This window comes from Xenopus laevis, chromosome 2S, assembly GCF_017654675.1.
Source record: "Xenopus laevis strain J_2021 chromosome 2S, Xenopus_laevis_v10.1, whole genome shotgun sequence".
Classification (NCBI taxonomy): Eukaryota; Metazoa; Chordata; class Amphibia; order Anura; family Pipidae; genus Xenopus; species Xenopus laevis.
Window position 1 is genome coordinate 128,850,182 of NC_054374.1, and position 16,557 is coordinate 128,866,738.

Sequence of the window (16,557 nt, forward strand, 5' to 3'; positions counted from 1 at the left end):
CTAGATATATTGTTAGTTTCCCAGCTGCCCCCAGTCATGTGACTTGTGCTCTGATAAGCTTCAGTCACTCTTTACTGCTCAATAGTAAAAAGCCAAGTCCCACTGAGACACATTGTTACATTAAGTTTGAGAAACAACAGCCTGCCAAAAAGCAGTTCCATCCTAAAGTGCTGGCTCTTTCTGAAAGCACATGACCAGGCAAAATGACCTGAGATGGCTTCCTACACACAAATATTATAAATTTAAAAAAAATACACTTGCTGATTCAGGAATTCAATTTTACATGGTAGAGTTATAGTGTTTGCAGTGTAATTTAGAAATAACTAAACCATAACAATTATGACTGAATTCCTTTAAACAGATGCAGTTTGCATGCAGAGAAGAGTACAGATACAGGTTGCATACAGATTTATAGGCCGGACACTGCGGTGCATGCAAATTGGGGTAGAGATACAGGTTGCATGCAAATTGGGGTAGAGGTACAGGTTGCATGCAGATTGGATAGAGATGAAGGGGATCGACTCAGGTTGGAGGCAGAAGCCTTTAAACAGGTGACCCATATCCAGCTGCCGCACTAATCCCTGTAGTATTCCTTTACTTCAGTAGTGCTTACTGCTTTTCTACATAGTCATTTAGGGAGTCTGTGTCTTGACCTGTGCCCTATTACTATTGTCTGCAGGAGAAAAATCTCTATTGTTAAAGGGGAACATTGAGTTCTGTATTTTGGGTTCTGACCCCTTAGGTTAAATTTACCCTCATGCACCCTAAATTTGGTGCCGCGCTGGGGGTTGTGGCTAAGAAACGTCTTATTTTATAAATGTATTCATATTCTACAAATCAGGACAACAGGGAATGTTGTCTCTGTGACCTTGTAAGGAAGCAGGGGCCCTCATTATTGAACTGCAAGGCTGTCCAGTCAAAGTCCTGGAGGATGAATGTGACCTCTAGGGCAGTGTGTCACCAGCTGTGATTCTCGGTAACAATTATGCTTAGGCCTGAATTAACTACGAGATGCCAGTCTCCTCCTCCTGCTGCCCTCACATAAACAATTGCACAAGATAATATGCTAGAATATGTTGCAAAAAATACTTTTTGTATTTCACAAATTAATTGATATCACATGGGACTTTTTTTGTTGTACAGTTGATATCTTTCTAATACAGAGCACCATGCATTAAGTTTCTTAATTGTTTTGCCACCATTATGGTTTTATGCAGCTTATTTACCATCAAGCAAGGCACTTCCCTACTCATACAGACACAAAGTCAAGCAATCAGTCAAACATAAATGAATATTTGTTTAACTAGAACTCTGTTGGAAAAGGTATTATTGTATTCTGGAACTTTCTGTTTCCAGTACATATAATTATAATTCTTCTCCCCACATGTAAACTGTAACCAATTCTAAAGAGAAACTGTCAAGAAAAGTGTGTTCAGTGATATTTTCAGGCATCTGTCAGTAAATGTAGTTGTGGTTTTGAAAACTGGTGATGACTATAATGCATACGCAAGGCCTTGGTTAAAGAAAAAACTCACTGAGAGCCTCTGCTTTAGGGTCAGGGCACACATGCATATTTGGGGAGACTAATCTCCCCAAACTGCCTTCCCGCCAGCTAAAATGTAAATAGCCGGCGGGATGCTACTCAGAGCGATTTTGTTTTCCGAAGTCGCCCGACCTTTCCTCGTGAGGCAGCTGCGGACTACATCGGAATACTAATCGCTCCGAGTGCCATCCCGCTATCGATTTACATTTTAGCCGGCAGGGAGGCAGTTTGGGGAGATTAGTCACCCTGAAGAAGAGGAGATTTATCACCGGGCGATTAATCTCCCTGAATCTGCCGTGTGCCCTGACCCTTAAAGGAGAAGTAAAGTTTTACCAAAGAAGTAGCTAGATATGTTGTACATTATGTTTTGGGCTTCTGTACCAGCCCAAGACAACCACAGCCCTTTAGCAGGGAACATCTGTGTCTCCAAAGATGCCCCAGTAGCTCCCCATCTTCTTTTCTGCTGATTCACTGCACATGCCCTGTGCTGCTGTCACTTAAGCTCCCAATAGACGCAAAGATTTTTCTTGCCGAACTACCAATTTTACCGAAGTCCGACCAATCCTTCGAATTTATCGTGCTGTTAGTGGGATTCAAACGATCGAACATCTTACGATTTTTTGGCCGACATCTGTCAGGAAATTGATTGGCCAGGTTAAAAAATCTTTATCGGTTCCAGTGCAATCTATCTATGTTTGCAGGGCCAAGCAGGCAGCTACCCTTTGTTTTCCTGGCAAATTGGTCTTTTTAGTTGATGGACAATTCGTACGATCGTTTTGATATAATCGTGGTCTCACGATGATGATCGGATCTTTTAAAAAATCTTTACATCTATGGCCAGCTTTACTGAGCTTAGTTACCAACACACAATAAACAGTACACATAGAATATAAATGTCACAATATAAGGCTGATTAGTAATTAATACAGATAATTGCTACGTGGCAGCACAGAAACCAGTGCACCTAGCATCAGAATTTAATAATCAGCCTTGTAGCATCTCATTTTCTGCTTGATAATTTTCAACGACCCCTAAGCTTAGCTTCTCAACAGCTGCTCAGAGCCCACTGAGCATGTGAGTGTCTGACACTTTCCAAGGTGGTGACCCCCTGTGACAAGTTTGAATTGCTGGATCATTGCTGCTATTGAGAAGTTGAAACTTTTGGCTGGTACAATAAGTTCAGTATATAAAATATGGCATTTTTGGCCATATTAATTTTTAGGGTTTAGTTCTCCTTTAAGGGCAATGACACCTTCAGTAGTTTTGATTACTGCTACTTTTATTGGTGGTCAGAATGCCACTGGTTAACCCCATGTTTCTATTGGTTCATTTGTTTAGTGCATGGGGACCTAACACCGACTACCAGGACCCCAAGCAACATCTTATAAGGGCTCAGTCAGACTGCATTTAATATTCTTTTGCTCTTCAACCATAACAGGCTCTGGAGGGTGGTCGTGGTGATGATGATTCTGCAAGAGCCGTTTGTCACATAGTAGTTGGTTGACTCTAGGGCTAAACAACCGCAGCCCATTTGGGTCCACAGCATAGATATTTAAATCAAAAGCATAATAATGCAGTTGCCGGTGGGAACTGTTTAAATACAGCATTTGGAGGTTCCTCTTGATTCCTTACTAAAGTGTTTGCATTGTATGACTAATTGCATGAGGTACAGTTTGACTGCTGTTGACCTCTTCCAGAGAACAACAGTTGTCCGTCGTCACCATTGATAGTAGATCTATTGCATGCCACTGCTACATCTGAAATACCTCCGCAAATGCTTTATGTGCCATAGCCCTTGGAATAGAACATCTTGTGTTATGTTTTATGATTGTTAAATATAAAGCATTGGCACGGAACTACTAAATTAAAAACAGGATCTGGTGAGCATAAAGAGGTCCTGGTGGTTAAACCAAGTCAAATGTTCTATCTATCCATATTGCTAAAAGAAAAGGTATACCTTCTTTAATCTGGATGCACAAAGGCAGAGCCAGGTTTTCAAGAACATGATCCGTATCCAATTTGATTAAAAGCGTGGATGCCAGATTGCCCATAGGTACTCATAAGGTCTTTCAATTCTGTATAGAACTTCTCAGTTGACTATCATTAATACAATCTAGCACAGGCCCATGCATTATGAACAAGTCCAATTGGAAACCATTCACTTCGAAATTAGGTTCTAGTTGGATTTTTGGGGCATATCCTGAAGTCAGATCAGTTTCATTCACCATGTGTCATGTAATCTCTAAATATAACTCCAATCAGGAAAACATTAATTTGAATTTCTACTCAGGTTATTTTTAAAATTAATGTTTTGAGTATTTTTGCAGTGTGGATTGCTGTCAATTCTGCTGTCTGCAGCTATTAGTTGTGTAAACAAAGCCACACCCAGTCTTTTTGGTTTCTGTAACTCTATCCAATGTATATTCCTTGTTTGCACATTGTACTCATAAGGGTAAGGCCACACGAGGAGATTCAGGGAGATTTTGTCGCCTGGCGACTAATCGCCTCGTCTTTTGAACGACTATCTCCCCGAACTGCTTCAGCGTTTTTCCCCATAGGTTACAATGAAAAGTCGTCTGAGGCAACTTCGGGCGACTATTGAAAACGCATTGCCGCGTGTGCATTAGCGCAGGCGACTTTTCATTGTAGCCTATGGGGGGAAAACGCTAAGGCAGTTCGGGGAGATAGTCGCTCAAAAGACGAGGCGATTAGTCGCCAGGCAACAAAATCTTCCCAAATCTCCTCGTGTGGACTAGCCCTTAGAAATTATGTCTAAAAGTGCAGATGAAATGAGTATTATGTATAAATGAAGGCGCCTCATTCACCCACTGAGATGTGACAGTTGTGAAAAGAGCCGCAGCTCAATGCCTGATTGTTCATTTGTCCTAGCAGCCTGATTGGAACAATGCTATTTACTCACCAGCCGATTGGTCAGATAACTGCGGGACAACCGTTGTTTAACTACTTATGCTTGTGAGTCTGGCAGTGGTTGCATGGAAAAGTTGACTTCTGTGTTTCCAGGTATCTGTCATCGGACAAACACTGGCACAAGTGCTTACAGGCAATTGTCATGCAAGCCAATAGGAGTCACAAAAAAAGTAATGTCCGCTGTTAGTTACCAGGGCCTATTTTTTGCAGCCTATGTTACTCCTCACTGCCTCATGAGGAAGGATTTTTATCTTATGAGTGTAACAGCTCTGTGGGTGGTGTGAACATTACCAGTGGAGTACAGGTATGGGACATGTTATCTAGAATGCTTGGGACCTGGGGTTTTCCGGATAAGGGATCTTTCCATAATTTGGATCTTCATACTTTTTAAGTCTACTAGAATTTAAACATTAAATAAACCCAATAGGCTGGTTTTGTTTCAATTAAGGATTAATTATATCTCAGCTGGAATCAAGTACAATGTTTTGGTTTATTATTACAGAGAAAAAGGAAATCGTTAAAAATTTGGATTATTTGGATAAAGTGGAGTGTCTATGGGAGACCACCTTTCTGGAATCCGGAGCTTTCTGGATAACGGATCCCATACCTATACTAGCAATTGGAGGGTGTCTAGCACATATCTTATCACTGTATTTGTATAGTGTTTGTGATAGTCTGGCAATCACTTCCTTTTTAATCTCTGTAAAGCACTGTGGAATATGTTAGTGCAATGTAAATAATAATTGTGTGGGAGAGCTATCTTTCTCCATAAACACTTAATGGATATCTGCATGTAGCAGTCAAAATTGGCTTGCACTATTAACTGATGCGTTTTGAAAAAAACGTATTTTCTGATGACAGGATCCCTTTAACCTGTCCAGTCCCAACCCAGCCCAATGTTCTGCCAAGGTTTTTAGAGCTGCTCCTCCCTGCTCCCAGGGATTGGACAGCATTGCGGGGTTGTTCAGCCAAACATTAAATCCTAATATATATGTAAATGTGAGAACATTAAGGGGCAGATTTATCAAAGGTTTTGGGTTCTTTGACCATTGAATAGTCCAACTTTGATTCGATTTTGAAAAAACGTCGAAATTTGAAGATCGAATTTTTTTTAATTACTGTCTCTTTAAAACTTCATACAAAATTCGAGGGTTGTGGAAGCACTGTAAAGGCTAAATTAAAGTATATTTAAGTATAATGGAAGTGCTACTTACAATGCACTTCCTTGGTCCCCTGTCTCATAAGCAATTCAGTATATATACAAGTGCATGTGTTTAAAAAAACAGGCGTGATCATAAAGTTGATAAGCCACCGTACCACGTCAAGGTAAACCCAATATGGCGGTCCCTATCCTCTGGTCACAGTAGAATAAAGCAACACCTTGAATCCATTCACACTTACTACACTTATTATTACACTTAATTTTGTTTGTTCTCTATCTATTTTATTTCACTCGTATATTTTTAGTTCTATACATCCTACTCACACATATAATTATATACACATGTTTTAATTGTGCACCTGTGCATTTGGTTTTACTTTGCCTTCACTACTTGTATGTCATTACATTGTTTTAAAAAAATAGGTGTTGGTTTGGGCAATTACTCCCTCTTACTCCCTCTTAAAAGCCGCAAGGTAGTGGCGGCAGGGGAGGATTTAGCCTTCAGTTTGAAACCAAAGCTCAGCAGACATTTACTTCAATCCATGCTACTATGCAGAGAGGCGCAAGATCCTTTATACTACTATGACCAGAGGCAAACAAGTTAGGGACCACCATATGGGGTTTACCTTGACGTGGTATAGCGGCTTTTCAACTTTATGATCATAACTTTGTAACTAAAAACCCCTGTCTGTAAACATATGCACTTGTATTTATACTGAATTGCTTATGAGGCAGGGGCCCAGAGAAGTGCATTGTAAGTAGCACTTCCACTATACTTAAATAAAGGAACAGTTCAGTGTGAAAATAAAAACTGTGTAAATAGATAGGCTGTGCAAAATAAAAAATGTTTCTAATATAGTTAGTTAGCCAAAAATGTAATATATAAAGGCTGGAGTGAACAAATGTCTAATAAAACAGCCAGAATCCAACTTCCTGCTTTTCAGCTCTATAACTTTGAGTGGTACATTTCTGTTCAGTGAGTTTGCAATTGATCCTCAGCATTCAGCTCAGATTCAAAAGCAACAGATATGTGCCCCCCTCAAGTCTCTGATTGGTTACTGCCTGGTAACCACGGTAACCAGGCAGTGTAAACCAAGAGAGCTGAAAAGCAGGAAGTAGAGTCCTGACTGACATATTATACATCAAATCATTCCAGCCTTTATACATTACATGTTTGCCTAACTAACTATATTAGAAACATTTATTATTTTGCACAGCCTATCTATTTACCCAGTTTTTATTTTTACACCAAACAATTCCTTTAAGTGTGCTTCCACAACCCCCGAATTTTGTATATTGTTAAAACTTCGACCATTCGCCACCTAAAAGCTGCCGAAGTGCTGTTTTAGCCTATGGGGGACCTCCTAGAACCTGTATGGAGGCAATTGGGGGAATTTGTGAGATTGAATTCGGGCCACTTCGACTCCAAAAAACTTCGACCTCCATTCTGTCTTTTTGAATTCGAAGTTCAAAGTTTTTTTTAACTTCGACCTTTGATAAATCTGCCACTAACATTTGCTAACTAATTTAGCATCATTAGATAAAACCTAATGACTGAAGCTGCCTAGTTTTGAAAAGTTGCATAACTTTAAGGTTAGCTAGGCATTTAGGAATCTGCATTTTACAATAAAGTAGTCTGATGCCATCCCATGTGGGAAATGTAAAATGGGTTTTGTACTGTTCTGAGTTGTGTGTACATTCTTTAATGTTCGTTGGTTTTAGGTACATGTATACTTACATCTCAGTTAAATGTATAGTTATTCTGTCTCTTTTATGGCACCGTTAAGGTATTTAAAGGGGCTGTTCACCTTTACATTAACTTTTAGTATGTTATAGAATTACCAATTCTAAGCAATTTTTCAATTGGTCTTCATTGTTGATTTTTTAGAGTTCTTTAATCATTTGCCTTTTTCTTCTGACTAATTCTAGCTTTCAAATGGGGATATTGACCTCATCTAAAAAACAAATGCTCTGTAAGGCTACATATTTATCATTACTTCTACTTTTGATTACTCATCTTTCTCTTCAGATCCTCTCCTATTCATACTCCAGTCTCTAATTCAAATCAATAAATAGTTGCTAGGGTAATTTGCACCATAGCGACCTGATAGCTAAAATTGCAGTCTGGAGAGCTGCTGACTCAAAAGTTAAATAACTCAAAAACCACAAATAATAAAAAATGAAAACGAACTGCAAATTGTCTCAGAATATCACTCTCAACTTGTATAACAGAAGTTAACTCAAAGGTGAACCACCCCTTTAAATGTGCTTTAGTTTGTTTTAGTGGGGACAAGCATGACATTGCCACTTCTGAATGATTTTAAGTCATAGATGTAAGGTGATCCTGCCCTCCAGCTCATTGCGAAAATGGTGATCTCTCCCTAATGACCTTTCCTCTATATAATAACAGTCATGTGGCTTAGGACAATCTCTCACTGTGTTAAAATTCAGCCAAATACTGTATTTACATAATATAAGCAATTCAAAGCAACTTTACAACATATAGTAATTATTTTCAGCAGTTTTAACATTATTTATTTGAAATTGAGAGCAGTATTTGTTTTCTTTTCTCTGCCTTTACTACTGGGTTTTACTCTTGAAACAATGTAGGCGATTTGAGTTCTCTTCCAGGTCTGTTTATCAGCTGGCTTATGCTGAATTGTTTCAGGAACTGGAAGTAGCTGTACAAATAGAAAGTAGCAATTCTATTGGTAAATAAATTAAAACCATGTAACATTTTTATATAATTTGAAAGTGTGTTGTCGGCAGGTCTGAATAAAGCGGGGTGAGGAAAAGAGAATACAAATTAACTAATGGGGAAAAAAAGATGTACTTAATTCTCACTATTGTAAGTCCATTTGCCCCTGTACTAATTGACCTCAGAGTGGTACAGATAATGGCAGACACTACGGGTTGGTTATCCAGGGGATGTTGCCCGAATTCCAGTATTTTGCCATTTCTTGTTAAAGGAGAACTAAAGCTTAAGAAGTAGGCTAGAAATGTTGTACATTATGTTTTGTGCTTCTGTACCAGCCCAAGGCAACCACAGCTCTTTCGCAGTAAAGATCTGTACTTACAAAGATGCCCCAGTAGCTCCCCATCTTCTTTTCTGCTGATTCACTGCACATGCTCTGTGCTGTTGTCACTTACTGAGCTTAGGGACCCACTCACAATATACAGTACACATAGAATAGACATGTCGCAATATAAGGCTGATTAGTAATTAATACAGATAATTACTACATGGCAGCACAGAAACCAGTGCAACTAGCATCAGAATTTAATAATCAGCCTTGTAGCATCAGCTTATATTACAGACCAACCTCATTTTCTGCTTGATAATTTGTGATGACCCCTAATATTAGCTTCTCAACAGCTGCTCAGAACCCACTGAGTATGTGAGTGTCACAGACACTATCCAAGATGGTGACCCTTTGTGACGAATTTCATCTTCTGGATCATTAAAGCTATTGAGAAGCTGAAACTGGGCTGGTTCAATAAATTCAGTATGTAAAATATAGCATTTTTAGCTACATTATATTCATTTTTAGGGTTTAGTTCTCCATTATTTGTATTGATTACTTCAGTTATTGGTGTATAAGTACTGTAAGTAAAGAAGGTGTGTGATAGATAAGACTGGTTATGACCACTCATGCATGGGTAGGTTCCTAAACTAGGAAGCCTCTGCTTGTTATCTGTTGAGAGAGAGCAGGTTCTCGTTCTGGTTTATACATTCTCCATGTAGGATCTGTCCTGTCATAAGCTGCCCAATGCAGAAAGAACCAGTACAACTCTTGTCAGGCAACCTGTTCTGCAGTTAGCTTTGTTAGGAATTCTTATGGTATTTCGTCTGATGAGCATGGCAACAACACACCCTTGTGTATGTTGTAGATACGTTATTTTTTTTTCTAAGCAACTATATATATGCGTGGGCTGCTTGAAGGTAAACCACCAAAATCCTCGTCATTCTAGTCCTGTCTCAGTAGCCCTGGTTTATTAGCCTTAGGAGAAAGAGTGAGGTCAAGGTGGAGTTCATTGGAAATACTATTACACTAGACTACATTATTCTGCACATGCAGGTTAAAATGTTGTTGGAAATAGCATACATATTAGTTTAAAAAATATTTAAGCTGCATTGTCATTAGCATTTAATATGGGGCTATGCATTCAGTTATATAATTGTGTTTGTCTCTGACAATGCTTTATATGCAGCCTTGTTGCCTGTTAAACAATTGTTCTCTTTTACTGGCTTTTTTAGTCTGGTATCATACCAGTAGGATCCATTTTCCAGGGTACATTCCACCAAAAAATACCTGATTAATTTAGGGCCCACTCACTAAGTTCGAGTGAAGGAATAGAGGAAAAATTGTTTGAATTTCAAATGTTTTTTTTTGGCTACTTCGACCGTCGAATTGGCTACTTCGACTACGACCTTCGACTTCAAATCGAAAGATTCGAACTAAAAATCGCTCGACTATTCAACCATTCGATAATCGAAGTACTGTCTCTTTAAAAATTTCTTCGACCCCCCCTAGTTCGCCACCTAAAGCCTACCGAGGCCAATGTTAGCCTATGGGGAAGGTCCCCATAGGCTTGCTAACAATTTTCTGATCAAAGGATAATCCTTCGATCGATGGGTTAAAATCCTTTGAATCGTTCGAACGATTATTCCTTCGATCGAACGAATTGCGCAAAATCCTTCGACTTCAATATTCGAAGTCAAAGGATTTTAATTCGGCAGTCGAATATCGAGGGTTAATTAACCCTCGATATTCGACCCTTGATACATCTGTCCCTTAAAGTTTTTGTGACCAGCAGCTTCCATAAAAGTCTATGGGAGACGAGACCGGTAGTAGAAAAATAGTAGAAAATATTTCTGTACCTTAGATCAAATGAATTGGTGAATCAATTAATTGCACACAGCACTTTATAAATTAGAACGCATCCTATTAATCTAAAAATAAAAGCACAATTGATTGGTTTGGTAAATCGACACAGTCACAAAACAAGGTTTTTTTTCTTTCCTTTTTCCTTTACAATTGAACAATCCATAAATGGAGCAATATCTCTGGGACAAATATGTTGGGCAGAGGACTCCAACCAATCTTACAATCTTGTGTAAAAATTCATTTTTTTTTACTTTATGATAGGACCATGTTTAGGATCAAACATGCTCTTGCATGTACAGATATGTAATCTGATTAGGAAAGATAGCCTTATCCATGCTTGGATATATTTGGATGGTATAAGCGTCTAAAATACTGACACATTTTACATATATATGTGGTGTATTTGGCTTGGTTTCACATACTGTTGTACATGTATGGAACTTGTTATCCAGAATGCTCAAGAACTTGAGTCTTTCTGTAATTTGGATCTTCATACGTCTACTAAAAAATAATCTAGAAATGAAATAAACCCAATAGGCTCGTTTTGCTTCCATAAGTATTATTTATATTTTAGCTGGGATCAATTACCATGTACCATGAAAAAAGACAATTTTTTTTTTACTGTTTTGAATTATTTTGTTAAAATTGAATCTATGGTATATAGATCTTCCATAATTCGGAACTTTCTGGATAACTGGTTTCTGGCTAACAAATCCTATACCTATAGATCAATATATAAACACTGATTTTTTTTTTTCAAAAAAACTACAAAAATCTATATTGGAAGACATAAGTCATATTTTCTTTGACTGTTCTATTTGGTATAATAAGTTTCTCTTACGGTAACTGTACTAAAACTATGTAACCTTTCTTGCTATAATTTATAATAAAGCTGCAGATAATATCCTAACATGAGTTCTGTATCCATTTTTAAACCCCTGCAGTCTTGTGTCTTTATGGTAAGGGAGAAACTGCGTCTAATACCTAATATTATTTCTTTTTAATAATCATTATGGTGCCAGAATTTTCTGTGACCTCTGGACCCAGTGGTGTGATAGGATATCATTTCAGAGTTAAGCTATTCGCAATGTGTTGAAAGTACAGTAAAATTAATTATTAATACTATGTGCATTATTGTAATCTTTGTGAAATACCATAGAAATGCAGTGCGACACTGGTCTAATGTGCAATAGTTGGAAGTAACTTTACAATGGATTATATCATTAGTAGGACACTTGAATGCTTCATTTATCATCCACTGGAACACATGAAAATTCCAGCATATCAAATGCGTGCTAAATATCTGTGAGTAGGCTAAAAACAGATTCCATCACACAATGTATATACTGTATCTGTATTTATGGGTATTATTCATTGTAAAGTTTAAGATCCCATTTTCTTCCTACTAATGAACATAGTAAGGAGCATAACTGAGTTTGACCCAATTGGGGCTGATTCATTGGGTCCCGTGAGAAAAAGTTTAAGAAGCATTGATTTAAGAAAAGGTATCTCCTCTATCTTTATCCATTCACTTGAGTTTATGCCAGTGGATGGGCTACGCAAAGCAACACACATTGTGCAAATACCCATAGAAATGTTTCTAGGAAAGGGGCAATTATTAACCAACCAGCCCTAGGATACACAACGTTACATAGGCTATCGAGTAGATTTTTAGGATTCATACACCGTTTGTGCATTTTAGCCATTTTGGGGTGATTGTGAGAACACATTTGGTCAGAATGTAACTTTTCTAGCTAATCGCCAATTTATTTATGCTGAAATTAGTGGTAGTGTAATAAGAGTCCGTGTTTACTCCAGTTCTTGTAACTCATATCCACATGCTGTTCTGGGTTACTAGACCTGCAGCAAAAATTGCGCTTATTATTGCAACAATCCCAAGCAAGCTGTGTAACATCTGAAGTCTGTAATTTGCTATGCCAGATTTGGCTTCTTCAGGTGTAAAGACCAAACCCACATGCAATAAAAGCCTTATTTATGCACATGTGTATTAAAACCTTCCTTTCCACGGGTTACCTCTTATTGTGGACCCCTTGTTGTGTAAGCACATTGGCATCCCACAACACTTTTCCTTTCTGTCGTCTAAACATCTGAATAATGACTACAATCTCTCCTTTCTTCTCCAAACAGAACTCCCCTTGTGTTCTGATTGCTGCACGACAAGCAAGCTCTTCCACAGTAAGTACTTGGTCGCTTTGTGCTCGTTTATTTGAGCGTGTGAAATTGAATGTGTCCAGTAATGTATTGCTTCCACTTGGCAGACTTTCATAATGTGCTGATCATATTCCTCCTCATCCTTTTTTTTTTTTTTTTTTTTTTTTTACTCATTTAGAATCTAAAAGATGTCCTGTCAGATTTAATTCCCAAAGAACAAACGAGAATCAAGAACTTTAAGCAGCAGTATGGCAAAACGGCGATTGGGCAGATCACTGTTGACATGGTGAGTAGAAACCCTTTTCCCATAAATGTTACAGGTTAAAAAAAAACTCTTGCAGAATATCTTGTTCTTACTGGTAAAATAATTCTTCCTTCTAATATGAGCTGTCTAAGCAGGTCACTGGCCTTCTACACCGTTTCATGTCTAAAATGTGATACTCTAGTTTCTCAGAAGTATCAGAGAATCGGCAGCAACTAATGTATCGTAGTAACAGTTACTCTGCAACAGACTTTATTGAAGCTTAGAAAACATCCTCAGTAGGGCTTGAAGCTTGTGCTGCAGAGCATTGTCCCAAATATAATAAACTATATGATTTTAAAAAGTCCTTAATCTGATTTACTAAGCCGTTACTAGGGAAAATATTCATTTTTAAAACTTAAATGTAAAAAAAAAAAAAAAGAAAGCAATGTGAAAATGTATCTGTTTGAATAGAATACTTTTTGCAAAGATTGCCTGCCCCTTTAAATGGCCTTTACAACCTTCTCTCATAATCCTTTCAACATCACTATTACCTCATCTACCTGGTACTCAATGTTGCACAAACAGTAGATGATTACTCATGAGGCTGGTCCATATGTAGCTCTGGCATAGCTATAAGTTACTACTAGAATAATTTTTGTGCACACCCTCATAATTACCTTTGGGAGGATGGCTGTTCTGCAGTCATACAATGGAACTGTCAGAAGTCTGGGCCCTACAGTGTCCTCCTCTTTCTTGGGTACTCGTAGGAACTGCCTGGTCCGCCATACTTATTGCAGTGACCCTGGTTTGAACACTGTTTATGCAGTTGTATATTGTATAACTGCTGACTTCCATTTGTCTTCTGCTAAAGGCAAGAGAGTTCATCTGTTGTAATATTTTGTTGTTACAGTTGCCGAAATACTGGTAAAGGCACAATCCTGGAAAAAAATTTATTTACTGTAGAAGTGAAACTTTTTTTTTTTTCTGTCCTCTCCATACCTAGAATATGATTATTCGGTCAGCATTTTCTACATTCCTCTATGCTTCAGCTTTCCAATTGCTTAGCAAGACCATGTGCCTTGTGGGAAGGGGATGCAGTGTAATTCATGCAACCATATCAGCTGACTTCCACAATGGAATTACTCTGTTCCATCTTAGGGCCTGTAATTACTAGGATACATAGTTATCAGTCTTTTTTCACATCTGAAACACTTACTTAAATTATATAAAATCACTTTGGGCCAGTGTTGACAAGAGTTTGCACTTCTTGATTTTCACATTTTTAAAATAGAAGGTAAACACAAATAGGCAGCATTTGGCTTGCGAGGATCATCCTGGTTTCTTCTCAGTGTAACCATAAATATCTATTTTTGTTCAGATATGGACAGATTTATCAATGGTCAAATTGAAAATTCTAATTTGATTTGAGTTTTTGGGTCAGTCCCATTCACCCAAGTTTGAAAATGAGATTTTTTTTTAAAAAAAAACTCCCTTGAATTCGAAATTCGACCCTTGCCCAATAGTGTTTATGCTTTTTTTTGTTTTTGTTTTTTTTTTTAAACTTAAGCCCAACTGAATGAGTTAATTTTTAAAAAGGGATGTATATTTTAGGGTTGCACCCAATCCTTCGCGAAAGATTCGGCCGAATACCGAACCGAATCCTGCTTTACATATGCAAATTAGGGGTGGGAAGGGGAAAACATTTTTTACTTCCTTGTTTTGTGACAAAAAGCCACACAATTTCCCTTCCTGCCCCTAATTTGTGTATACAAATTAATAATTTGCATATGCAAATTATGATTCTGCTCAGCTGGGCAGAAGGATTCAGCCAAATCCGAATCCTGCTGAAAAAGGCTGAATCCCAAACTGAATCCTGGATTTGGTGCATCCCTAGTTATATACTTTCTCTTCGTGGTTTCTGTGGTCACTGAGTCTAGTAACCATATAGTAGTATAGAGCAAGAATGAGAAGTGCAGTGTTGCTTGGCATATTGTCTGGGAAACGCTAAAAGTTAAAGGAACAGTAATGTCAAAAAATGAATGTTTTAAAGTAATGAAAATATAATGCAGTGTTGCCCTGCACTGGTAAAACTGCTGTTTGCTTAAGAAACACTTATTGTTTATATAAATAAGCTGCGGTGTAGCAATGGGGGCAGCCATTCAAAGGAGAAACGGCTCAGGTTACACAGCAGATAGCAAATAAGCTCTGTCTGTCTAATGGTGTTATCTTATCCATTAGTTAACCTGTGCCATATAGCCGTTTTTCAATTTCCACCATTGCTCCACAGCAGCTTGTTTATATGAACTATAGTAGTGTTTCTGAAGCAAACAGATCAGTTTTACCAGTGCAGGGCAACACTACATGATATTTTCATTACTTTAAAACACTTAAATTTTTTGGTGTTACTGTTCCTTTAATATTTGAGTATAAAGAAACTATGCTGGCCTACATCAGACTTGAGCAGCCTGAGAACTCTTTGTGTACTTACTGTACATGTGCTGCTGCTGTGTGGTCTGAAGTGTTGCCATTGAGGTCATAGTGACCCTAACTAGTTCTCTGCCTGCTGACTGTGCTCTCAACCTGTTGCACCATGTCACAACTGCTCTGTTTTGGTGGTGACATTGCTAACCTTCCAGAGTCACTAAACAATGATGTTGCTTGAAATAGTAACTTGTGTGTAATGACCGTTAAATGTCTTCCTTCTTACAAAGCACCAGGTTGCTCATGCTGTAAGGCTAACATCCCTGCTATCCTTATAAATTCATTGGTTTAAGGTCCTGTGAGAAATTTTGACTGTTTGAAGTAACTTAGTTACTTCAGAGAGTGATATTCTGAGACAATTTGCAATTGGTTTTCTTTTTTTATTATTTGTGGTTTATGAGACTGGAACAGGAGAGACCTGAATATAAAGATGAGTAATACAAAGCAGCACTAACCATAAACATGTGGCCTTACAGAGCCTTTGTTTTTTTAGATGGGGTCAGTGACCACCATTTGAAAGCTGGAAAGAGTCCAACAAAAAAGGCAAATAAAAAATAAATAATGAAGACCAATTCAAAAGTTCCTTAGAATTGGACATTCTATAGTAAAACACACAATTCACATAGTAAAAGTTAACTGGAAGGTGAGCCACCCCTTTAAAAGACCAGTAACATCAAAAAATTTAAAAAAAATTCTTTTTAGTATACTACGGAAAAAACAACACCAACACATTAAACTTTAAAATCACTAAGCCTTTATTTAGAAATAACTTACCGAATCTCCGCTTGCACTCAGAAAAGGTGATCGGGTGATCCATCGTGCGACGCTCAATTTCTCCTCCCTGCCTTCCTTATAGTAGATAGCCAGGGAGGAGAAATCAAGCACCGCATGATGGATTGTTGCATCTCCTTTTTTTTTTGAAGAGGAGCACAATCGGAGTTTAGGTAAGTTATTTCTAAATAAAGACTTAGCAATTTTAAAGTTTAATATGTGTTGTTGTTTATTATTCGAAGTATATTAACAATTGTTAGTTTTTTTTTATTTGATGTTACTGGTCCTTTAAGTAATTTCTGTTTTAAAGCATGTAACAATCAATTTTAAGTCTGTAAAATCTCACGGTAATACAACATTTTAAAAA

The 16,557-nt window shown here is 37.8% G+C and overlaps 1 protein-coding gene across 1 annotated transcript in view; it reads left to right on the forward strand.

Annotated features, from left to right (window-relative positions):
- The window catches only part of cs.S (citrate synthase S homeolog), a 32,084-nt gene that overhangs the window by 1,560 nt on the left and 13,967 nt on the right, over positions 1-16,557 (forward strand). The window contains exons 2-3 of the mRNA XM_018250005.2: positions 12,671-12,718; positions 12,873-12,980. Coding sequence (XP_018105494.1) covers positions 12,671-12,718; positions 12,873-12,980 — 156 coding nt within the window. The remainder of the gene's footprint in view (positions 1-12,670; positions 12,719-12,872; positions 12,981-16,557) is intronic.